The 24,480-nt window shown below is 38.6% G+C and overlaps 2 protein-coding genes across 4 annotated transcripts in view; one reads left to right on the top strand and one right to left on the bottom strand.

Annotated features, from left to right (window-relative positions):
* The window catches only part of LOC117468731 (oligophrenin-1-like), a 45,358-nt gene extending 28,810 nt beyond the window's left edge, over positions 1–16,548 (bottom strand). For both annotated transcript variants that reach the window (XM_034112974.1, XM_034112981.1), the window contains exons 1-11: positions 15,868–16,548; positions 14,327–14,422; positions 13,589–13,650; positions 12,048–12,119; positions 10,188–10,289; positions 9,987–10,097; positions 6,215–6,319; positions 5,985–6,114; positions 5,784–5,884; positions 4,878–4,969; positions 3,697–3,775 (exon numbers count right to left, since the gene is read on the bottom strand). In XM_034112974.1, the coding sequence (XP_033968865.1) occupies positions 3,697–3,775; positions 4,878–4,969; positions 5,784–5,884; positions 5,985–6,114; positions 6,215–6,319; positions 9,987–10,097; positions 10,188–10,289; positions 12,048–12,119; positions 13,589–13,650; positions 14,327–14,422; positions 15,868–16,021 (1,104 nt within the window). In that variant the 5' untranslated portion in view covers positions 16,022–16,548. The remainder of the gene's footprint in view (positions 1–3,696; positions 3,776–4,877; positions 4,970–5,783; positions 5,885–5,984; positions 6,115–6,214; positions 6,320–9,986; positions 10,098–10,187; positions 10,290–12,047; positions 12,120–13,588; positions 13,651–14,326; positions 14,423–15,867) is intronic.
* Positions 16,549–19,711: 3,163 nt separating this feature from the next.
* cx27.5 (connexin 27.5) lies at positions 19,712–22,593 on the top strand. 2 transcript variants are annotated; one of them, XM_034152944.1, is made up of 2 exons: positions 19,712–19,854; positions 21,706–22,593. In XM_034152944.1, exon 2 carries the CDS (start codon positions 21,720–21,722, stop codon positions 22,437–22,439), a length of 720 nt encoding a protein of 239 aa, XP_034008835.1. In that variant the 5' UTR covers positions 19,712–19,854; positions 21,706–21,719; the 3' UTR covers positions 22,440–22,593. The 2 variants fall into 2 exon arrangements, with proteins under 2 accessions (XP_034008835.1, XP_034008826.1); XM_034152935.1 differs by lacking the exon at positions 19,712–19,854 and adding an exon at positions 20,367–20,440.
* The last annotated feature ends 1,887 nt before the right edge of the window (positions 22,594–24,480 follow it).

Below are 24,480 nucleotides of genomic sequence, written 5' to 3'. Positions count from 1 at the left end.
TGAAAGTAAATAGGGAAATAGTATCTGGTTAAAGATGAACTGATTTGATATCCTAGAGAGGGTTAGTTATATTGTGAATACTTCACAAAGTATTTACTAATGTATTTTGAAGAATGAATAAAAAAAACATGAGTCCAGTTTTGTTTTTTAGAATTAAATTGTCTATTAAAAAAACTGTTCACCTTAGGTCTAGCTTTAGACTTTGATAGTAAAGGAGTATTTAGGTTTATTTTTTAAATATGTTGGCTATTCACTAGATAGAGATTTATTGAGGACATTTCTGAAGATTGAATATTTGTTCCATTTCTAATATTCCCATTTAAAACGTAATTTTAGAGTAACGAAGGCTGATGCTGAACTTGGAAAAATGTGTTAGTGGTTTGCACGTCGTAAACAAAGAGGCTTTGGTTTGTTCAATCACCAGTTAAATCTGATACAGTAATAATGATCTACTTCAGTACCTGGTACTGTAAAATGGTTTGGTATGATTGATTTGGCTAACACTTTGTTTAACATCCTGATGTAACATTATGAGATATGTTCACTTCTAAGGGTAAACAAATTAATAAAAAGGACTATTATTATTATTAATTAATTGAAATATTAATTAAAAAGGCCGATGTCTGCAGGTTCGCTTAGGGATGCCTTGCAAGAACATTTGTCAGGCTTTGTGTTTCCCAGGGGCAGTACATTAATGAAGTGTATTGATAATTTGTTTGTTTAACATCTGAAACAAATTGTGCTGCGACCACGGGAAAAACTTTGTTGCATTGTTTGACATCAACACAATGATGTCACTGATTAAAAACTCCAGCTGGTAGAATATCAAAGTGCACTACTATAGGACATGAGATCTCGAGACTGACTTAGACTTTGCAAAGACTGAATGAATGTGAATTGATTTGTCAATTCCTGACTGTTACAGTAACACTGACCCACCGACAGAGTGATTTTATTTTGGGATGTACACAATGCTTTTGGCAATGGATTTCTGACTATGCCATATTAGTTGAACCATTGTGAGACATGACGCATGAACTTTGTCTGACTATGCATGATCCCTGCATGACTTGATGACTATGTAACTTGATATTTAACATTGTTGATTCTTTTTGACAGGAGAAAGTTTTCCTGATGATGAGTCATAGGACTTTGAAATAACAATGTATGAGCAGATGGGTACTCTGAGGTATCTTACTTGGGGAAACATGGTCTCTATGGTTTGGAGGACGATGTTTCCAGGAGGGGTATAATGGGTTTATTGTTCTTGTTCACGTGAATTTTTTAACCCTCACATGATCCAGAGGGCAAATGAAACAACTTTTTGCCTAAACAACTTTTGTCCTACATGGTTAAGCTCCTGATTGGGTTCTGCTAAAGATAGGTATGATTAAATGTATTGTTCGAAGTTGAGATCTGATTGGCTTCAGCACCGTGGCTGAACAATTTTGCAGAATATGTTTGTTGTGTGCTTAGGAAATTGTGGGTAAGTAAAAACACAACACAAACAACATTTCATGGTTTCAAGAAGTTTAAAAATTATAGGTAAGACTCTAAGGCCTAGTGGTCGACTGTAGGCTGTTAACCCAGAATGCAAGTGCTATTTTCTACCCAGGTCAAAGCTGTCTTTCCCTTGCAATCTTGAGGAAGGAAGATGGATCATTCTGAGGCAGATGTTTAAAGAGCTGCGTCTGGAGGCAAACTGGAGTGTCAATGAAGGCAGCTGGATGACTACCTTCAGTTCCAGCTATTCTTCCACTGCTATTGTCTTATGGGTTTGGGTCAACACGAAGAACAAAACCCTACATGTCTGAGATGATTTACAGCCAAGTATATTAGTAATCTCAAACTCCAGAGAAGAAGATCTACCGTAAAACTGTTCTGTTAAAGAAGTCTCAGTTTTCTGACTACAGTTCCGTCCAATTCAAATGGTAATGATGTTGCTTCAGATGTCATCAAGGGATGTTGCTATGAGATGGGACATCACAGCATGAAGGCTAAGATAAATATTCCATCTAAAGGCTACGCATGGAGATCGGAACGTGCACCACCTGAAGAAGCGTTCACTGGACAATATAACAGAAGCAGAAAGAGTGTACGCCAGTTACATCTTGCTATAAGTGTTTTGGAAGATTTTTTATTATGTATAAATCAAGTATTAAATTGAATGTTACTTTGTTAGTAGGTTATGTATGTAAGTTTGTTAAACTTGAATGGGACAAATTGATTTTTTCCTCTTAAGCATACTGAGGTTTTTAAATGATTTTCCATTTAAGTAGAGTAGATTAGCGCAAATTGTCTTTTCTTCCACTTTTTGTGTTATAATCAAAAAGGTGGTTTTTTTGGCTATTTGTGAGTAGTACAGGTAACCCTGTGATTTCTGCCTTGAGTAAAATGATTATTCATTGGTAAATATTTTTTAGAAAGTCATTTTGGACTTTCCAGGGCGGATCTCAAAAGGTTATTTGTAAGAGTTTTTTTTGTATGATCTGGAAACTTAAATTAATAAAAGCAGGGAATGTTATGTCAAGTCTTGGACCTTCTCAATATAACTATGATTTAATTACAGTTTCCAGATATTGGAAGAGGCCCATGAGTCTCTTTGCTAATTATCAATGGTCTTTGCAATTAACAGCAGATGTACCCATGTTAAGTAAATTGGCAAAGGTCAGAGGAACTCCAAGAGAGGTCTTCCTCAGATATAATACAGTTAAAGTCTTGTTAGTTAGTGGTTCATATCCAGCATGCATTAGCTAAGAAACGATAAGGATGTTGGTGTGTGACATCTGGAACTTACATGTTGCTCTGATGTTGGTGCGTCCAAGTTTAGGAGACCTGACAATGTGTGTGCGTTAAACATGATTAGGGAACATGTTCGTGTGTCATTTAGGAAACCTATAAGTGTCCTGTGTTTCTGAATATTTGTGGGACCATTTCTGCGATTGGTTGCTGTTGAAGCAAGGTAATGTTTCCCCATTGTTGTTTGGTGGTGCGCAACTAAATAATAATGATTAATCTCAACTATTTCTGTGTTTGTGTTTCATTGATTCCTCTCTGTTTCATTCTTTCCTGTTGTGTGAGTACTGGATCTCCACAACAATCGTGTTTGGAGCCAAACAGTGGTCACTTAAAAAAAATGCAACCTATGAATATTTTGCATCTCACTTAATGCAGGAGGTTAGGCAATGTAGAAATGCAGGAACATGTGTTTATTTTCCTTGTTTACTCTTCTATTGCTTTTGTTTTGAATTTCCTTTGACGGTGATGTATGCATATTACTGAAAAGTTCTATATGAATAAGAATGAATATTGTTATAGGATGAATATAACTACAAAACAACTTTTCTCATTTGTTCCAGTTTTCCCTCCAGGCTTCAAAAGAAGCTGTTATTGTGAATACAAAAACATATTTTTATGGGAAATCCAATTTAGAATCAGCAAGTGAGGTTAATCTTGATAATTGTAGCAAAAAAGGTGTAATTACAGATTTAACTAGCAGAAACATAGAAGCTAATTTATTTAAAACATGGATTTGGATAGACTCTGCTCCACTGATTGGAAATGGAAACTGGCGGTGGTAGATGTGTGCACAACAGCCAGTAGCCATGCCTCTGTCATTAGAGCAGACTCCACACTGCAGATCTCACTGGCAGCAGTAAGTAATCCAAACTGAGAAGAAACGAGAAGTTAACTCACAGGCTCTTTTCCGTCCATGGCCTCCATCCACAACTTCCTGTCTCCCTCCGTAAGAGCTTGGAAAGTGACGGGGAGGGGTCTATGGAAACAGTAACAAATGCCATTAAAAAGAGACAAAGGCCGTGATTAATTGTTCAATCACACTGCTGCAGTATCTGAGCATTGTGAACATTTAGTTTCAAGTCTTACACTTATTTCTCAAGCACAAAAACAGGCTAGGCAAAATAACACGAACACCAGTAACTGATTACATCCCATGTGTTATTGATGGAGGCGGCGAATGGAGACGAATAGACGAGACGTGTGAAGAGATGATGAAAATCTATTGTTGCAATCTGTCTTCTGCGGAGCAAAAGATTTGGCTGCCAAGTTTTACAGCTTGTGGACTACTGAATCAATTGTTAACTCAGACAAATGTGCTTCAAGTTTGGAGCTCTTCCTGCCAAATGCACTGAAGTCCAAAAACTTTGATAAAATAACTCTTTCTCCTCCTGCGACAGTCGGATAGATAACCCTGATATCTGTAGGGGCCGTGTGGATATTTCCTGCTTTTCCTGATTTCTTTTTGAAAATCTTGGATGTCATTTCCCTGACTATGACATCTGGAACAGCCAATCAAAACGTATGCTTACATTGTGACAATTACATCAAACTAATAATGCCTAGTATTGAAAGCAAAGGATTAATATAAGCTCATTCTACGGGAGGTCAAAGGTCATGTAAAAGCATGAGGAGCCCTTCAGGGACCTCTGGAGCCGACAGCATTATCTACACTAGACAGCACTGCCACCTTCAGTTTATCAGCTAACTCCTCATTGACACAAATTAAGTTAATCAACACTCAGGAACACTTTGAAGCACTTTAAAAAAAAAAACGTAGAGTGTTTCCTCATGATAAGTCGGAGCAGCCTTTGGCGTAAGAATCTTTTAAAATGCACTTTGTACTGAACTGTCTGCTTATATTAATATGAGCTTGTTGTGTTGCTTCCCCTGAAATCACAGAGTTTGCCATCTGTTTGCAGCCCGTGCCCGTTGCTTAGAGATTGTTTGGGCTACGGTCCATTTAGCCCTCACACTCTGTCCTCGTGAGCCACCTGTTCAACTCGACGCCCCAACCTGTTTCTCCCACAAGGCCTCGGTGTTGCCTCATCTCTCAGCGTCTCGGATTTGTTAGCTCTTACCTCTCGATGGTTTCCACGTCGAAGCAGAAGCGCTTGTCTATGGACTCCGTCTTCCGGCGGATGCAGGATTTTAAAGTCAGCTGCATAGGACCCTGTAGAGAAAGAGAGAGGAAGATTACAGATGTAAATAAAAGCGCATGTACAGACCACATTGTATATAAAAGAGGTCAAACCAAAAATAAGATATTGTTGGGATTCTAGACGTTTTGCAATAATCACATTTTACCAATATTTATCGCCCTACTTGAGTTTATTATGTTAATAAGAAGTGAAATGGAGGGAGAGTTTCTTGGAGCCATTTTTTTCTCTCAGTCATAATTACCCTGAAAATGTAGGTGTGGCTCTTATTGAGAACTCCGGGGGTTTTACCAAGGTACAAAAAGCTAAAAGACAAGTCAGATTTCAGGTGTAGAATCTCTGAGATTCAATGGCCCACTCATTCCCAAAAGACTTGTGGACAAGACCAGAAATGTCCCCAAAACAAGGAGTACGTGGAAGTGGACTGGGTTTTTGTCAAGAAGTTGGTCAACTGTAGTTTATGCAAACCTAAAGGTTAGAAAAGATACGATGTAGTGAACAAAGATGACATACATAATATACATTTCCCCTTATTGGCTGATAATATATCGGGCATTTCAAACATAACGTGTGGTGATCATGGAAAGTGAATCTGAAAGAGCTGGGTAGGTCAGACAAAAAGAAAAGGTAGTGTACCTTTCTATAGATTTTTGTTAAAACAACTTTTACTTGTGTTTTACACCTTTAGAGTTATCCTTACTAGCATGTAAACATGAATCATGGTGGGAATGTGAGTGGGTAGATGCTGTGCTTTTGAGCATACACTTCCAATTATCGGCTGATCGTGCATCACATAATTGCTCATTTATTTTGTTTTCAGTTAATCACCTGTTTGGTCGTGGTTTTCTGTTCACACGGCACCATGAGAAGCTGTCTTCCCTCCTTGTAATATTTGCAGTAATATTTGACCCAGGACACACCCAGAGCCCCTGTTGGGACAGAAAACAACATGTCAGGCCTTGTCAGAGAGAATTCCAGCAGGAGCTTTTACAAGTATCACACTTGTGTAAAAACAGTGAGCACACGTACACTTCTCCTGACAGTACAGGTATCCCTCGATGGGCAGGGAGCTGTGCATCTTACGGATCTGGGACGGGTGTTTCATCCTCTTCATCAGGTCCTCCATCTCCTCACGAGTGCTCTCATAGTGGTTTCTCGTCTGCGGGAAAAGCCAGACAGCACTTTAGACTCTCATGGAGGTGATTAAAGGACATTAAGTCTCACTAATGGCAGCATTTTCTGCCAGTTACACCACTTACGTTCTGCAAGCTGAGCTGCAGCTCTTGTTTGTAAGGCATGAAGTCCTGAGTCATCTCCACGGTCAGGTTGTTGAGCGTGAGGACGCTGTGAAGAAACGCCAGCACCTGTGCAACCAAAGTATTAAAACACATACTTAATGCACAATATGTTGTTTCATGCCACCGTAAAAGACCATTAGTTTGTGTCTGTCTCTCAATCACAACGATAACTAAGATATTTGGCTTTGTGAAGAGCTGTTGCATTATAGTGTAGCTGCCAGCAGTGTGAACCCGGAAATGTTGAGTACAACAAAGTTTTATGTTAGAAATGTATAATACGGTTCCCCAGCACAGAGAAACTGCTGGATGCTAACTTGCATATGTTGGGCAATTTGCACAATTAGCATAAGTTGCATTAATTTGCATAATGCAAATAGCAAAGTATTGGCTTGGCCGATTTGGACCATTTTGGTGTGGTTTTGGTGGTTATTGATGATTTTGAATGAACTTCTGACTTTTTTAGGATCAAAAATGGCAATCCAAATAAATAAAATAGATCCAAAATTCATCATAATCAGCCCACCGGTGCTAAAAATATGGCCATTCTCTGGCTAAAAATGACATTGTTGATCCTGAAAATGTCAGAAATGGATTCTACTTCCTCAATAAGGTTGTTGAGGAAGTAGATGTCAATAAGGTTATTGAGGAAGTAGATACAGAACCCCTCCAAAATTGCCAAAATCAGCCAAGGCATTTGCTAACTATAGTCTGCATATGCTAATGAATGTAACTTGTGCTTATTGTGTAAATTGCCCAACACATTAAAGTTAGAATCCGGCAGTTTCTATGTGCTGTGGACCCTTACTATACATTTCTAACATAAAACTTTGGGGTACTCAACATTTCTGGGATCACAATAGGACTGAGTTGTTGTCTTCACCACCAATGTGGTTGTTGCTCTCAGATTATCACGGTTAGGATTCCTTCAGAGATTATCGTTAAGGAACCTTGAGCCGAAATAACCGCACAAGTCTCTCCTCTCCAAAACCAACGGTTAAGGGGCTTACAACAGGTAAAAACACTGAATGAAGAGTTTAAACTCAGTTTTTTTCCGAAGCAGCAGGAGGGGCTGAGATCTGAGGTTCCACTGATGTTTGCTCAGCTTGTTTCTCTGATAACTTAAGACGTTCAAGAGGTTTTCACCAGGAGCGGATCATTAAAACAGATGCCCTCCTCTCCAAAACAAATGAGTCCGCTGAGTAAAATCGGTTCAAACTGGTTATGAATCAGTTTCTCTGACACTATTAGGGGGACAAAGGATGTAAGTGTTGAAGCTAATCGCTAACTTTTACTCAGCTTTTTTATTTCTGACTTGAGATCCAGACTTTAGATGACTAAAATCAAGTGTAGGGACTAGGGAGTAATGGTATCACATAATAATAATAATAATAATAATAATAATAATAATAATAATAATAATAATATATTTTATTTAGAGGCGCCTCTCAAATCACGCAAGTACACCTTACAATTCAGAAAATATTCTTTAAAATGCTACAAAAGGACAGTAACATGGAACATGAAGGGAAACAGTGAGTAGGTGAGTAATTGTATCTCTTCTCTGTCAGCTGTTCTGTTCTGTAGGATAATACTTTAAGTGTGAATCTTTACACCTACTGCCTGAATCTGCGTTATACTTTTCACTTTCTTTGGGTCATTTGTTCTGTTTTTAATTCAGCAGGTGAACCTACATGTTCATAAGACAGTGTGTGTGAGCTTAACTGTATGTATGAAACTAAAACGGAGCATTTTCTGTCAGCTCAGACTTTATTTCTGCTTTTTTAACCTGTAGTATGTGCTCATGTGTTTCAGTGTTGGTGTAGAGGCTGCTGCCTGAATATGTTTAATGAAAGGCAGCTTTTCCTATGAGATCTCTGACAGAGGACACATTTTGATCCTAAATATTTTGATATTGATGTAATCCAAAAGTAACAGATATGGGAGAAAAATATAGCTTAAAGCTGGATAAAAAAGTAAAAAAAACATATAGTTACTTTAATTAAATAAATAAAATACAAATTCTAAGTTTCAGAGTTTTTTGAAACATTTAGGATAATGTAACCACACAACTCAACTACACAGTTCTATTCCTTTTTAGACATTTTAATGCAGACATATTAGTATACCACTTTTAAGAATGATGTGTTTCATTTTGGGCGTCAGTTCAAAGTGAGATTTAAAGAAGTGTTTGATATAGATATGCGTCTTAATCCAAATCATTTTGTTCTCTGATTAAACATATTTTCTGTATGCAAACCATAGACTATGCAAACACAGGCTCATTCTTGGAATTGCTTTGTAAGCTGCACGGCTCAAAATATTGTAGAAATGGTTGGATGAAGATCCGCCTGATATCTTATTATGGTTTGAAAATGCTGTCCATTTTGCCATTAGAGAGATTATCACATCTGTTAAGAGGAATTCTTGATCGAGTGTTATAACTATAGGCTTAAATATAACAGAATAAGTATTTACACTTGGTTTCCGCACCACAGTAGATTGTTACTGCTGCTGCTTTTCTTCATGTTTTGCTTTGTTGTCTGTTTTTGTTCTGTACGTTTGAATATATTCTTGAAAAAAAGAATGTTGATAAAGCAGTACCACCAAAATAAAGGCGGATGACCGCTGGGATTTTTTCTGTCATCATCTATCATCAAGTTCTCCTTTTTAAGGCCTAGGCTCCACGGGAACGAAAACGGGTTGAATCCGCATATTTCTCATGCGTATAGCCCTTTAAGCTAGACGACGCCGTAACGGAACGGTAGAAACGGACCCTGCAAATGACAACGGGTCCAAAGGTGGATAGATCTGGGAACGGAGCGCTCTGGGGGGTCCAACGGGGCCGTGTGGTTGCCTATACGGTCATCCGTTTCTGATAATGACGACGCAATAGCCCCGCCTCTCCCCACCTCTGCTGCTCACCCCCGCAAAAGTAAACTGCACACTGAATTCAGATTATTTATCTTTATCTCGATATGGACATAAACGCGAGTGAAGTCTAATCTGACAGGACGGAGACACGCAGCTCCTCCCGCTGTGATGCAGCGGGAGCAAAACACACACTTCAAGTCAGATCATCACCCTTAGCTATTTTAATTACCTCTCAAACTACCTAAACTAGTTATACATATGTTTATTTTTACTGTCGAGTCATCATTACTGGATCAGCTGCTGCATGAGACAGACACTGACGCTGTCAGAAGAGAGGAAAAAGAGATAGGCTCCGTGTATTTTATGATTATATATATCATTATATCGTCGTTATTCATTTGTTTTAAAGCTCAATAAATAACAATGAAGACCTTTGACCGGCACTTTTATAATTTTGTCCGGAAGATTTAAACTTTAACACACGTTGACCGGCGAAAAACTCTGCCCGGATCCCTCGGCCCCCACCGCGGAGAATACACAGAAGTGCAGCCATGACAACCATTCTTCTTCGCTGCTTTTGTGGAGGAAGTTGCTGCTTTTGTGGAGGAAGTTACAGCGCCACGTACAGGCTCGGCATATGTACTGCAGCTTTTCCAGCGGTTGGATATAAACGGAGCTGTCTCGTGTAGCAAGACACAATCCGGTGTATATTGCGTGTGGGCGGAAGCTTTTTGGCGTTTGCGTTTGCGTTACTCCTATGTGTTTTGCCGTATGCGTTCCCGTGGAGACGGGGCCTAAGTGTGTGGTCTGTGTCCTCCACCTCTATACCATGTGTGCAGCAGAGTGGAAGCGTGCCACTCACCGGCTCCACCACATCAAACTTCTTCCTGTCCTGCACCTGATGGATCTGGTACACATAATCCACCGAAGACTCGCAGAAGTTCACTCGCTCTTTGTCAAGGAGATCGTCAGCCTGTAGTTTAAAAGGAAAATAAATGCAAATATATTGATCACTTTCTTTCTACAGTTTGCTACCCAACTGATGAAATGTGTTGTACTGCACCTCTTGGAGTTGACTCTCTTTCTTCTTGGCAGACATATTCAGGTGTTTGTCTATCTGAGAGAGATATTTCTCACTGTCCTTCTCAAACCTCTTTTTCTTTTCCTGCAGGAAAAATAGAAATGAGCAAATACAAGTTTTAGTCAGGTTTTTTTTTTTATCTGGCAAATAGACTGAAAGACAAATACTATTAAGGTTCACCTCATATTCAAAGAATGAGCTGAAGCTAATACTAGCAAGATTATTTTGTGTGTATTTCTTTTTTACCAAAAGTGACATTTTCAGGCTGATTACCAATATTTGAGCGCTTATTCTGCTCATGTTCAGGTTCATATTTGTATTTGGTGCCTCTGTTGTGACATGTCTCTATGCTTTAATGTTCAAAAAGCTCTTTATTTTCAGTTTGGGATTCAGTTTTGGGATTTTAGCCTTCACAGACCATTTACATGCACACAAACCTATATAACACACTACAGGAAAGGGAAAACCCCAAAATGCATAATAGGGCCTCTTTAAACTTTTTAGATTGTCAGCCAATACCATTTTTCTTTACATTAACAACCCATGTAAAATTGAATTGTAAATGAAAAATGAGAATATGCTATAGATATATTGCTTTGGAGAATATGTTTACACGTGAGTAGAGGAGTCCAAACTGTTAGCCAAGAAAAGACTGCTGTTGAAATAACAACCTGAAATACCTTGATATCCTTTTTATCCTATTGTTTTTGGAACAAAATACATATAGGTGTGTATAATCTGCAGTGTTTTGCAACAGGTAGTTATTGGAACATTCACACGCATTGTAAGATGTTTCATGATCGTACATTTAACATTGTTTTTAACCCTCCTATTGTCTTCGTTTTCCCCCCCTTACTTTGGTGTTCGCGGTCCTGTTTTAACTGCTATTACATTAACACAAAAACCATTAATCATCACCAAATTTCATTGAACACCCTTTCAAACTGCAAATATTGTATCAGACTACTGGTATACATGAAAAACTGCAGTAAATATACAAAGAATAGACACTGAACATGTATTGCGTGTGCCAGGTGTGATCCATGTGGGGGGATGGGCACATAAGAGCGGGACATGTGTCAAATTGTTCTCTGTGTGTGTGTGTGTTTGTGTGTGCCAGGTGTGATTCACATGGGGGGATGGGCACATAAGGGGGGGGGGGACACATCTAGAGTGTGTGTGTGTGTGTGTGTGTGTGTGTGTGTGTGTGTGTGTGTGTGTGTGTGTTTTATCTGATCCGGATAGTTACTAATTCCTTTTCTTTATCGAATCTAAAACAAAAAAGTTATGATTGATGAAAGTAGTAAATCGGTCAGATTTGACCCGAAGACAACAGGAGGGTTAAAACAATGCATGTATTTTTCTTGTACAGTATATTTCAGTTTCACATGCTGATTAAGCAAACATCAACTCAGCAGCCAGAGGAAAAGAAAGCAGCTGGTTAATAAATACTGAGGGGGAAAAACAGTTTTAACCACTGGAGCACAACCAGAAAGAGACTGAAATGTCATGCTGAATAATCAAAGTGATATCCCACAGAGTCTCCTGGGGAGCAGAATAAAACGCTGGTGAAGCACACAGGGGGTCAGGTTAGAAAACCACCAGCGGTTCTCAACTACAAACTGCTTTCAGTCTTCACACATTAAAGACTTTCAAAGAGGAAGAAGCTCTTAAACGGGTACATGTTTCACACACACATTTGGGGAAGTGGCTCATAACAAGCTGTTTTTTTACATGGACGCACCTCAGAAATGTTTCATACATTGTATGAGAAACAGTGTTTATATGACGAGTCATGAAGGGACCACTTCATGAGAAAATTGTTCAGTGAAGAAAACTCACTTTTGTAACTCCAATTTGCTCCTTTCTGAACTTCTCCAGCGGCTTGATGAGCAGATCGGAGGCGTTCTGAACCTGGACAGGCAAACATGGAGCAGATGTTACTGTGGTGCTACTCTACATACACAAAACACACTTACACATACAGTACTGCCATATGTAGGACACACCCTTTACTCTGTATGTCCTTAGATAAACTGCTATCTGTGGGGTTCATGTTGAAATCAGCTTAAATATCTCAAGTGTGAGTGTAATAATGTATGTTTCGTTATAATGCCACTCTCCCATACCAACCCAGAAACAGCTCAAGAGATGACCTCAACTTTTTTTAAATCACACCTGTAACCAGAAAACCCAGTCTAACAGGAAATGCTACTGCACAGACTTCATTGTGCGAGGTGAAAAAGAAAGGAGAATATTTATGTCTGAGGTTGGTGAGAAAGAAAAGAAAATGTCGGCATACAAATAATATAGATTATGATTATAAAGAAAAAAGGTTTATGACAGAGGGGATTACATTGTGTGTTTTTACATGAAAGAAGTGTGTACACTAATAGCTTCAGAAGTAGTTCTGCAACCATTAGTCAGCGTGTTTATCCATTTAGTCTACCTACAGAAACATTATCAACAATCATTTTTACAATCAATTAGGCCTGGAGCTATCAATTGTTTTAGCAATTACGTTTTCTACCATTATTCCATTTATTAATAGAGTAATAAAAACATATTTTGCCTTTTAAACATGGGAAATAGTAAGAATTCAAAAGGGACCATCCCAAAATCAGTGTAAACTGTCATAAATTCTTAATGTATCATTTGACTTTGTTATTATCATCTTTAGCAGTTATTTGTATGAAAACAAACAATACAATAAACGGGAAATAAATGTTGTATCACCATTTGAATACCATCTCAAATTTAAAATAATCTTGGCATTAGAAGTTTATAATAAGTATCGTATGCTGCTTAAAGCTTTTGTTAGGACTTAAACCTGATCTTAATTCCCTCTACCCTTTCGATTTTATATGAATGTGATCACATAACTTGAGTATTTTGTGGAATGGTTTGAGCCCAAACCAATATTCGGTGTTCTGTTTCAGCCTCTCAAATACGTAGGTGTCCCGCTTTTCTCCGTTTTGTATCACATTATTATAAGTAGAAATGTATCACACTGGACTTGAGACAGTGTGTGAGTATGTGTGCACTGTCTCTGTCAGATTCATAGAAAATGAAAATGAGCGTTAGTGTCAGACCTAATGAGAAGTGATACAAACGTAACAACAGGCTTGGAACCAATAACAAAAAGGGAACAAAGAAACAAAAAGGGGAAATTATAACAAACATAATTAACAGTATTGCCCTAAAAAAAAAGGCCACACATCATCCAAGTGTGTGGATGTGTCTGGTGGTAACGTGTTTCAATTAACAGATACTACTTAACAAAAATTAGACTTGGTTATCTGCAACAGAATGTGCCAGGAGTTCATTTCTATTGAGCGTTTAAATAGGAAGCAGTGTCAGCGTGCAGGAAGTGGATAACCCACCAGCATCATCCTGTCGTGCTCCACTTCCTGCAGGAGGCCGGCAAACTCCTGGAAGGACTGAGCTGCGGATGAAAACAGAAAAATGATGAGGGGAATACACACATTCTTATCTTAAGTGTCTGAAGCAGGAAACATACAGAAAGATTATTTTAAAAACATGTGGCTCCAATTTGCATTAGAATATACATGAGTAGACTTGACAATGATCATATTTCTGTGTTATGCACATTCTGTATTAAGCTTTGAGTTCTCCAAACCATGTTGTTTGCGGAGGTTATCTGTATTTATCCATTGAGTGATAGTAATCAGAAAGAAACGTCATACATTGTTCTGAAAGTAGTGTAAAAGTGACTTCCCCATCTTGACTTTAAAGAGGAAATATGATGCTCATTTTCAGGTTCATATTTGGTTCCTCTACTGTGACATGTTTACATGCACTAATGTCTGCTCCGATTGGTTTTCTGGCCGGCTCTTTTGTGATTGGTCTACCGCTCAGAGATGTCCCGCCCCTTAGCCTATCACGTACAAAGTGTTGGAGCGCCAACCCAATAGAAGTGCGAGTGTTACATAGTGATGTCATTACGTTATAGATGTAAACAAAGGAGTCCAATGGAGGCGTTTCAGGCGGGGATGCAGAACATTTACCCATAGAACACACTGCAGGAAAGGGAAACCCCAAAAAGCATATTAAGGCCTGTTTAAAAGTCAGTTAATATAATCCTGTGTGCATTATCCTACCAATGTTAATCTCATCATCTGTCAGGGATTCACCGATGACGTCGAACTGGAACATGCTGAGAGTCTGAGAGAACTTCTGTATTGCCAAAGAATAGCCTGTAAGAAAAACAACATTTAGGCTTTAACAACATCTGAATGGAGTTCCAAATGCTTCAGCTACAGTACACAAGTATGTATCCTTTACAACCTACTCTACTCTCATAAACAGTGAGAGCAGTCCAGGATTATTTTTATTTTTTTATTTTTCTCTGTTAGGAAAGTTACCCTTGGCCGGTTGATCAGCACAACAGGAGCCAGTGTGCGGCTTGTGCAATGTATTATCACTGCTTTGTCAAGGATTTATAATCAAAACAAAAATCAGCCAGATTAATACTGTAAGGCTTTTAGAATTAGGAACTTGGCAACCATACCCAGTATTATATTCAACATCTTTCTATTTTTTGTAATGGGACAGTTTACAACTTTCCATCATTCCACATTGGTTTTCCCATACAAACTGTGTGTCTGTTAAATGTGTTTATTTTGGATTATTGTTCAAAGCAACTACAAATTGAATGACTTTTAAAAGAACCTGATAAATTAATACACTTTGCAACTTTGGCAATTAGCACGTCTCTTTAAATGCTTGTGTGTGTGTGTGTTTTTAAATTGTACGATTTCTGTGAAAATGCATGCGTTTTGGAAGTAGTGAGCATACCATTGGAAAAATTAGACAATTTGTGTGATATTTTGTAAATGTAGCTTTTTAAAATAGTTTCACTCTTTATACAAAGAGCCCTTTTACTTCCACTCATGAATACTTTTTTATTTTAGATGGTTTGCAGTTCACAAAAGGCGAGTAACTGATAAACATGTGATCCTATTGTGGGTGAAGTATTCCTTTAATAGAATAGTTTGACAAGGCTTTTATTGAAGACAAAGTGCACAACATATCCAACAATCGCCCAGCTGAAGTGTTTTAAAGTGTGAAAGTTATTCAGTAATGGAGCAGTGAGGCCTGAGGAAGTGCTTTCTTGCAGTGTACACCAACAATTGAAGAGCACTCGTGACCTCTGGCTATTCTCTGGACTGAATATACAGTGGACCCTCAGCACTGTGCAGCACTGCCACAGCACCTACAATGACACTTTCTGTTTCCGGGGTGGTGATTTAGATGGACAGAAGGCTATCTTGGGAATCAAAACAAACATTGTTATCTCATGGGTGACACACTGACCCAAATATACACATCTGCATCATGCTGTCACTGCTCTGTCTAGTCAACATCACACAGAGATGAGAGGGGAGCAGCAGCAGCAGAAGAAGAGAACAGCTGACCCTGCACATCTGCACCAGATCCATAACCTTTCAGAGCAGGCTGGTTGGTCCTCTCCCAGGGTAGCACTAGCACCTCCCTGAATGTGCCCTCCCACTCACATTGATCCAGGAGGCCCTTAAAAAAGGCCCTAATGATGCTCTCGATCATCACACCACAGTATCGACATGCAATTTTCAAAACAAGTGATTCCAAAACTATACAGGTCACATTGAAGTATCCTTACCTCTGATTGCAGTGATCACACTGTTGCCATCTTTTATCAACTCTTTGAGGAATTTGCTGGTCCTCTCCAGCTCCACTTCATAACTCTTGAGAGTCTCTCTGAATTCCGGGCTGTCCAGATAGCAGTCACTGAACTCCAGAGGAGGATGCCCCATCTTCAAGGGGAGTTTTTAGACAATAGAAACACTGAATTTGTTGCAGGGAGCCACGCAGCCTACGCTCGTCTACAGCACTCTGGTCATTGTAGCTCAGTCGTAGCGACTTTCATCAGAGGAACCATGGTGTCCGTGAGAGCCTGCGGCGGCAGCTGTTCACCAATGAAGTGCACTAAACAGTGAAGACGCACCGTATTTATTTCACTTCCCTCTTCCCCTCGTCTGACGCAGTGTTGGGACTGTAATTTATTTGTATCCTGGTCCTCCTTACCACTTTTTCCTTGTTGCGGTGTCGTGATTAAGAAGAGCGGCTAGAATCCATTTGGACGCGTCCCATTTCAAAATGTCAACACTTTCGCGCCACCTCCATTTGTCCTTTACTCTTGGTTGGAAATCATTCTTTTATTTTTCAAGTAAGCAGGATGCTATCAAACCACTGAATACGTGTTATCGTGTATAAATGTTTTCAAACTGGGATAATATTCACATCCCGAAGTCCCACATCTTAACAAAGAGCCTAACACAAATCGGAATGGGACGCGGACACTCCACAAACTTCCCTTTTCCACACCCAGGCAGGAGGTTCTTAAAGGGGCTGCTGCACAGTTGCTGTCATTGTGTTGACGATGCTGCTTTCAAGTGCTGTCGGACATATTGTAATAAAGGATTCTGAACTCATAAATTGGCACAATTAAATTGGTAAATACAACTAGGAAATGGGAGGAATATATATGTATAAGTACATTAAAAAATTAAAAATTAAATGTAAATAATATTGTTAATAAGAGTTGCAATAAATGTAGAACACACATCCGTTTCTATAAATGTCCTTAAATTGTGGGTGTCACCTTAAACAGAGTCCCCCATAAAGGGTTGCAACATTTAGTGGAAATAAGATACAAAATATTAAATTAAAAACATTCTTAATCCGTCACATAAAATCATGTCGATTTTTTCCACCTTTCTAGGAATACTTTATTCTTTCTCCGGTACTTACTTGATCAATATAACCATATTAAGTTATTAAATATACCTTTTGGTTGTGTTACACACTTTGTTGCGGGCATAGATAGTGAATGTGGACTTTGAAGTAATTCAATATGTAGCACTCTGTAAGTTTGAGGAAAACAATTTAAACTGCAAAGAAGCTCATGACACAGACACACCTGCACAAATATTAATGTGAGAGGCTCTGAACATATCACAAGAAAGGTATTATTCCACTGTGAGTCAGGTCACACCTGCATGTGACTGGGTGTGTTCATAATTTAGCTGGCCTTTGTGTTGAGGTGTATCATTTAAGGAATGTGGTGTTGGTTCACTGAACATATTGCTGGAAGTGAACTGTCACTTCCTCCTACACTGATTTGACTGATGCTGAGTAAGATCATAATTATTAAAATGTTGCAATGACTGTTTATGACCTGCAGATGTCATCATTCACACTGAACTGAAGCAGGGTGCAGCAGCACTGAAAATACACTAAAATGTTGCTGATTAATTTAAATCCACCGATTACATTGTAAGTAAAACAGCATTTTTTTCAGTTTCAATTGCATTTGTATTCTAGGTCATTGATATTTTAAAAAGGACCTGAGAAATCTTCAGGCCTTAATTTACAAAAAAACAAACTGAGTGATAGAAATGTTCCAGAACAGGTTCTACTGTAATTATAAATCAGCTTGGCATCCCATCACACAGTTCCTTTATTGAAGTAAAACAAGTATAAGAATCAAAGTTTACTTGAAGTACCAATAGTAAAAGTACTCATTATTCATCATTTATATCAATTATATTACTGGATCATAATTATTGATGCATCAATGTTCCTTAACTTTAATGCAGCAGCTGTTAAATGTGGTGCTTATTTTTAACACACTGCTTGGTAGCTTAATCTGTTATAATGTATGATCATTAGTTCATTTGTATGTTATTAAAATTATCAGTTATATGAAGTGGGGAAAAAAAGTTTCACAACATTTTTGGAACAAATATTGTGAAGTAGAAGTGTGAAGCATCAAGAAAGTACATGTACATCAAATTATACTATACTATAAGCACAGTACTTGAGTAAATGTGTTCTTACAATTCAGCATTGCCCTTACCAGCATTTCCACTTACGCAATGTTTGCTGCTTTTTGTAAGTGCATGGACATTGCGCTGATTTAAAATGTGTCTTGCCTTTGATACCATTTCATATAAAGAAATGGTGGTTTCCATTGATCTTCAGATGACATCTTTCTCGAAGGGTTTACACTGTTTTTGACAAAGCTTCCAATCAATTCTACTTGTTGATAACGGTGTCCCACAAGTATTATATTGGGCTCCCTACTACTCAACAGTGTGGCTGCTTTTGCTGCCTCGAGATAACAATGCCCCAACAATGCCTGTGACCACACCTCACTTCCATGGGGGAACATGGATGCAAGTGCATTTGTTTTAAAGACAGCTTGCGTGAAAATGACAAATCAGTCTGAAACCAGCAATGACATATGCGGCGGGTGTAAGATATGGCCCTTAGGGTTTGGCTACATATCAGAAATGGAGTTAGTTTCCCTCCATGCTGCTGCAGATGCTGTTTGAGATAAACGGTAGATGTGATTATGTTTATGACCATAAGAAAACATGTGGTCGTTGCTGACGCTTTGATTATGCCGTGTAATGACGCTGCTGGATCTGAACCCCTTTGATGTCTTGTATCGCCTGATAAAAGCAGCAAAGGTTCAAATCCCACAGTCCATTACATTCAGGTGGAGGTGGCTGAATGCTGTCAGAGATTTCTTAAAGGAAGAAACACAACTGAATGCATAAATAAAATGTTAAATCATGTCTCCTTTCTTTAGTATCTACAAAGCATTCTAGTGTATTAAACTGAACAATCACACTAACAAAAAAGAGAAGGGCATTCAAAACCTAATGCGAGGTAACCGTTATTCTACAGGTGACTCTGAAGATGTCCAACTCTGTCCAAATTCAAGTTTAAATTATCTTAAACCCCAACTTTGTATCGAGAGAGAGAGCAGGAAAATGCTCGTTATTGTACTTTGACCAATAATTAATAAACATTTTATCAAAATGGCTATAATTGAATGGTTTGATTCTGCAAACTGTCTTTTTAATTTTATTGAAAAAATGCTTGTGTGGATTTTGTATAAATGCATTAAACATATGTAGATTTACATTTAGTTTAGGTTATTGAAGGTAGTATTTGAAGTTGTAGCTGCTAGTGAACTACTTCTCATATTGTTGACCTCGCGTTGTTAAAAAAGGATTCCAAGGAAAATACGTCAAAGTGTGGCCTCATCGAGTTCACAGTGAGCAGGTTGAGTCAGTGGTTAGATGTTAGGCGGGCAACAATGTGAATGTAAAGGTTGAGGCGAAAAAGCTAGATAATAATTATGATAATACACCCTTGTTCTCTTATCTTTAGATGTTATGGGTCATTCTTTGTTTTAGACCTTTTATGCTTTACTCCTTATTGCGTCAAAAACTCCCATCACTTCCCATGCAGAACACAGCACAATGAGGACGGGAGGACAGACTGCAGTCCCCACACAGATTCCTCAGCTGAGCCCAAATTAAAGCGTTTGATCTGAACTCTGAAGCTGTTTGTTTGGTGTCTGTCAATGGGGCTATTGTATGCAAATATTGCGCACAGCAGCATATGACCTCTCCAGTGCAGGGCAGTGGCTAGTGTGAGGGAAATCATTAGCAATGCAAAGTCATGGTGCTATGATACTCTTGTTCACAGTAACGGATTGACAAACAAAAAAAATCTGCTAATGTCAACGTAAATGCTGCTGGATGTGCTTTATTCCAAAATACAGCTGAAGGTAAGTGTGCTCCATTTCTAACTCAGATCATACAGCTCAGGACAAGATAGACAGTTTGCATTCAGTGTGTTGGGATGGTTAAATCTGTGTCTTAACGTGGCTGAGGTGTTTGGAAAACTCTTTGGATGTTCAGTTAAAGTCACATTAAAAAACTGTTACTTGAGATATTTTAACCAAAGACAAATGTGCCATTGTTATAGTGACAATCATACGAAATAACATTTACTGCGGTCCCTGACTCACCAAGTTCAGAATCTCTGTATCATGAGTTTAGCACTAGAACATTTCTTATTTAATGCACAACACTTTTGGATCACAAACAATTTTCCAAGAATTGAGGGTAATACGGACACCGATACGTTGGGCACTGATGCCCTCTTTGATTGCTACAACATTGCGACTGGTGAAAGCATGTCACATGACGCATGGTGCCAGAATTCAGTGTTGCACTCTTAAGTGGCCTGCCAACTGCTGAGGGGGGCAGATAGGCTTCCTTCTCCTCTGGATTCACATCCATGCCACACCAGCAGCTCAACACTGTCCTCTACGCTGCCTCCTATGCCTCTTACACCTCCTGCTGAGCCGGGTAACAACTCTCACTTTTATACTCGTCTGGATATTCAGACATGTTGGGGACTCAGCACAATTAATAATGATCAGCACAGAGGAAATGAAAAACAATTTGATGCTTTATAGGTTAGAAATTATTTCTGGACTTGGAACATTTTACTAAGATGAAGAAAAAGTAAGAAAGGTATTATTTTGGAAGCATCCAAAGAACTATATTTAATGTTACGTGAACTTTTATCTAAAATAGTACTCTTAGGCTGAAGTTTTGTTTTCAGGTTTGCTTCTTAAAAATGTTAGCTTCTTTAATAATCTTTTAATGAAGCATCGATAAGACTGTTAAGAAGATTGGAAATTGAACTTGTGACTTTTTAACTGTGATGCTTCGGGGTTATTCTTACTATCTATTTATCTGCCAATTTCTTATACAGTTATTCTGTTAATTGCTTGAACTTTGATAAATATTTTAAAATGGTGATCACAAAATCCTGAGGTCCAAGGAGACCTCTTAAAATCACTTGTTTTGACGGACCGACGTCAAAAGCCCAAACATATTTAGTTTATCACGCAGAACAAGGAAAAATTGAGAACCTGGAACTATACAACACTTGGTATTTTGCTTGAAAGAAAAAATCTCCTAATAGTAGCTTGATTTAGCAATTGTTGATTGACATTTAATTTAAAAGTCAACTGTCAATGAACTAATTAAACATTCTTTTGTTTTCAGTGCCAATGCATTCTATTTTCAGCTTTTTAAAATCTTCTCTGAAAAAGGGGGCCAGATTGAAGCAGCTTGGAAACATATTTCAACTAAATATGTTAAGCTATCTGCGTTTAAGGAGATGCATAAAGGTTACAATGTATTTTCCTATTCTAATTTCCCCCGGAGTGCACGCCCCAGCTTCTATTTCCCTGAATATTTGATAAAAGTGTGGCTGTGGCAAAAGGAAACATTATTAGTTAAATATCTAATCACAAGGCCTCATAATTATCAAGGGAAGTGTGGTTCCATTTTTGTAGTTTTATAGAGTAAGACCCAAAACGAGGGAGATAATACAAATGTTAGTGTGGAAAACGTTTGTTTTTGTTGTAATATATTTGTATTGTTCTCTGTTTATTGGTGTGTGTTCTTTTGATCCTTTTCTTTGAGGATTTCATTTTTTCTTCTGTTCCTCAATGCCTTAGGCTTTTGTCTTGTGTTTCACTATATTCCTTTCGTCCTGGAAAAGCTTATTCGTCACAATGCTCTCTCAGCTGTTTGTCCTATGATGTGTTCTCCATCAGACCCGGAACTAAAGATGAACTGGGCATCGTTTTATGCTGTCATCAGCGGGGTGAACAGACACTCCACAGGCATCGGTCGCATCTGGCTCTCTGTCCTCTTCATTTTCCGCATCCTGGTCCTGGTGGTGGCGGCGGAGAGCGTGTGGGGCGACGAGAAGTCGGGCTTCACCTGCAACACCCAGCAGCCGGGCTGCAACAGCGTCTGCTACGACCACTTCTTCCCCATCTCCCACATCCGCCTCTGGGCGCTGCAGCTCATCCTGGTCTCCACCCCTGCCTTGTTGGTGGCCATGCACGTGGCCCACCGCCGCCACGTGGACAAGAGGATCTACAAACTGTCAGGGCGATCCAACCCCAAAGACCTGGAGATGATAAAGACCCAGAAGATGAAAATCTCAGGGGCTCTCTGGTGGACGTACGTCATCAGCCTGTTTTTCCGCATCGGCTTTGAGGTCACCTTTATGTATTTGTTTTACATGATCTACCCTGGGTACAAGATGATCCGGCTGGTGAAGTGTGACTCGTACCCCTGTCCCAACACCGTGGACTGCTTCGTGTCGAGGCCCACCGAGAAAACTGTGTTCACCGTGTTCATGCTGACTGTGTCGGGGGTTTGTATTATACTCAACATCGCAGAGGTGCTGTTCCTGGTGGGGAAGGCCTGCGGGAAGCATTTGCACACTGCTGGAGAATCGACTGTGGGGGCTTGGATCCAACAGAAACTCTGCTCGTAACACAGATCTCATACCCGTCCAAAGGGATTACACTGAAAAAACTGAAACGTTGACTTTAGTTAAATGTTTTATGTCAACAGATTACACATAACTGTATTAAGTTAGTTGAAAGCAATACTATCAAATTAAACTTGTTTTTATTGCTTTCAACTAACCTAAAACAGTTACAATACAATACATTTAATTAAAGTCAATGTTTCAGTGTTTCAGTGTAGATCCAAGTGACAGCCATTAATTCAACTTGAGTAAGGTGTATATAATGAACTGTACATCGCTGTTTCACATGCAAGTGATTTATCCAACGGTTTGGTATCTCAGAGACAAGGCATTCAACGACAAAGCGGGGAAGAATATTCTCAAATGTCCTCACCAGATTTAAGAATATATTTCAAATAATTCCCAAAGGAACTAGTTAGTATTCTGTCAAAATGTTCTGCCATGAACCCAAAGACTGCACACCACAGCACGTTACTGTAATGATGTAACATAATGGCTTGAGGTCAAACTGAAAAAACTGAAACGTTGAGTTGAATTAAATGTATTATGTCAACAAATTGCACATAATTGTATCAGGTTAGGTTAAAGAAATAATATTAAGTTGAACCTAATATGTTTTATTTAAACTTAATATCATTGCATTCAACTAACCTAATACAGTTATGTGTAATTTCTTGACATAATACATTTAATTAAAGCCAATATTTCATATTTCTTTATCCAAATAAAGATAAATCTACTATAGACAGCATTAGAGGATTTCTTTTGCAAGGTACTTTAATGCATACATTGGTGGACTTTCATTTTGATGAGGACTTTTGGTCTTGAAATGATTAAATTGTGATACATGCTATTTTAAATTATAACATTGTGTCTAAAAGTGTGCCGGATAAATATCTTGATCATTTAAATGTACAATAATCAGCATATATGATCACATTTGTCATGCTTTTGTCTAAATCACCGTGGATATAATATAATGGACTGTAGGATTGATGGATTTTCTTCAGCTGGCATGAACTAGATTTAGTACTAATCCATGAAAAACACGTGCAATGATTCAGTGTGTTTGATACCGATGCTTAACTTTGGTGGTTAAATTGCTTAGATACAAAAAAGCAATAACCTACAATATAAAAAAAACTTGAATTGCAAACTCTTTTTCTCTGAAATGTAATACTTATTGTTAAACCTGTTTAAATGTTTATTTATTGTCAATGCATTGCAAAATAAAGTCAACCAAAGTTTGTTTAACTGTCACTAAATCCTAAATGTAAGAAAAAATAGATTGAACATGCTGAAATGACTCTTGTGTATAGCATCTAAAATTGAACCCGTTTTACTCCAGTGTCGCAGCATACGGCAGATTGAAATTGTTGGTAGCGCATTTTTATTACCTATTACCAAAGTGAATGTAATACTTGAATACCAGACAGCAGCAGGAATAAATAATACACAGAGATGATCACATGAGTCACAGTGGTGCCCATTTCTGTGAACCTCAGCTGTCATCAGTGGAACTGGGACAAAAACAACCAAATGAAACATTTGATGAAACTGAGATCCCTGGAGCCGTGCTGCCACCTGTGAGGAATCGTCTACGGCTGATTAAGTTCTCCTTAAAAGCTCTTACAGGCCAGAGTGCAGAGTGTGGTGTTATCAATAGCCAGGCCACGTACGGGGTCAGTGTGTGGGTGACAATGGTCGACCCCCTGGACAGCTGGACCCACCGTGACCTCACATGAGGGCACTTCTCTTTTATGGAACACATCGACACCAGTCCACACACACCATGTATGGAGTTCCGATTGGCAGCAAAAACGAATTCCTCCAAACTGTTACACGTTATATGAGGGGCATCTCAATCCCACGTGTTGTTAAAAGGATTGGAAAAGTTATTTTAGAGAAGGTCATCAGAAGGAGGCTGATTTAGTTGATCTTCTTAATTAATGTTGCAAATTAGTCAGTTATTGGTTTAAATAAGTTGCCAACAATACTGCTGATCTTCTGTGATGAGAACAGATCAGGCTTTATAGGCTAAGGT

The sequence above is a fragment of the Trematomus bernacchii genome, unplaced genomic scaffold (genome assembly GCF_902827165.1).
Source record: "Trematomus bernacchii unplaced genomic scaffold, fTreBer1.1, whole genome shotgun sequence".
Lineage (NCBI taxonomy): Eukaryota > Metazoa > Chordata > Actinopteri > Perciformes > Nototheniidae > Trematomus > Trematomus bernacchii.
This window is presented reverse-complemented; position numbering and strand designations above follow the sequence as displayed.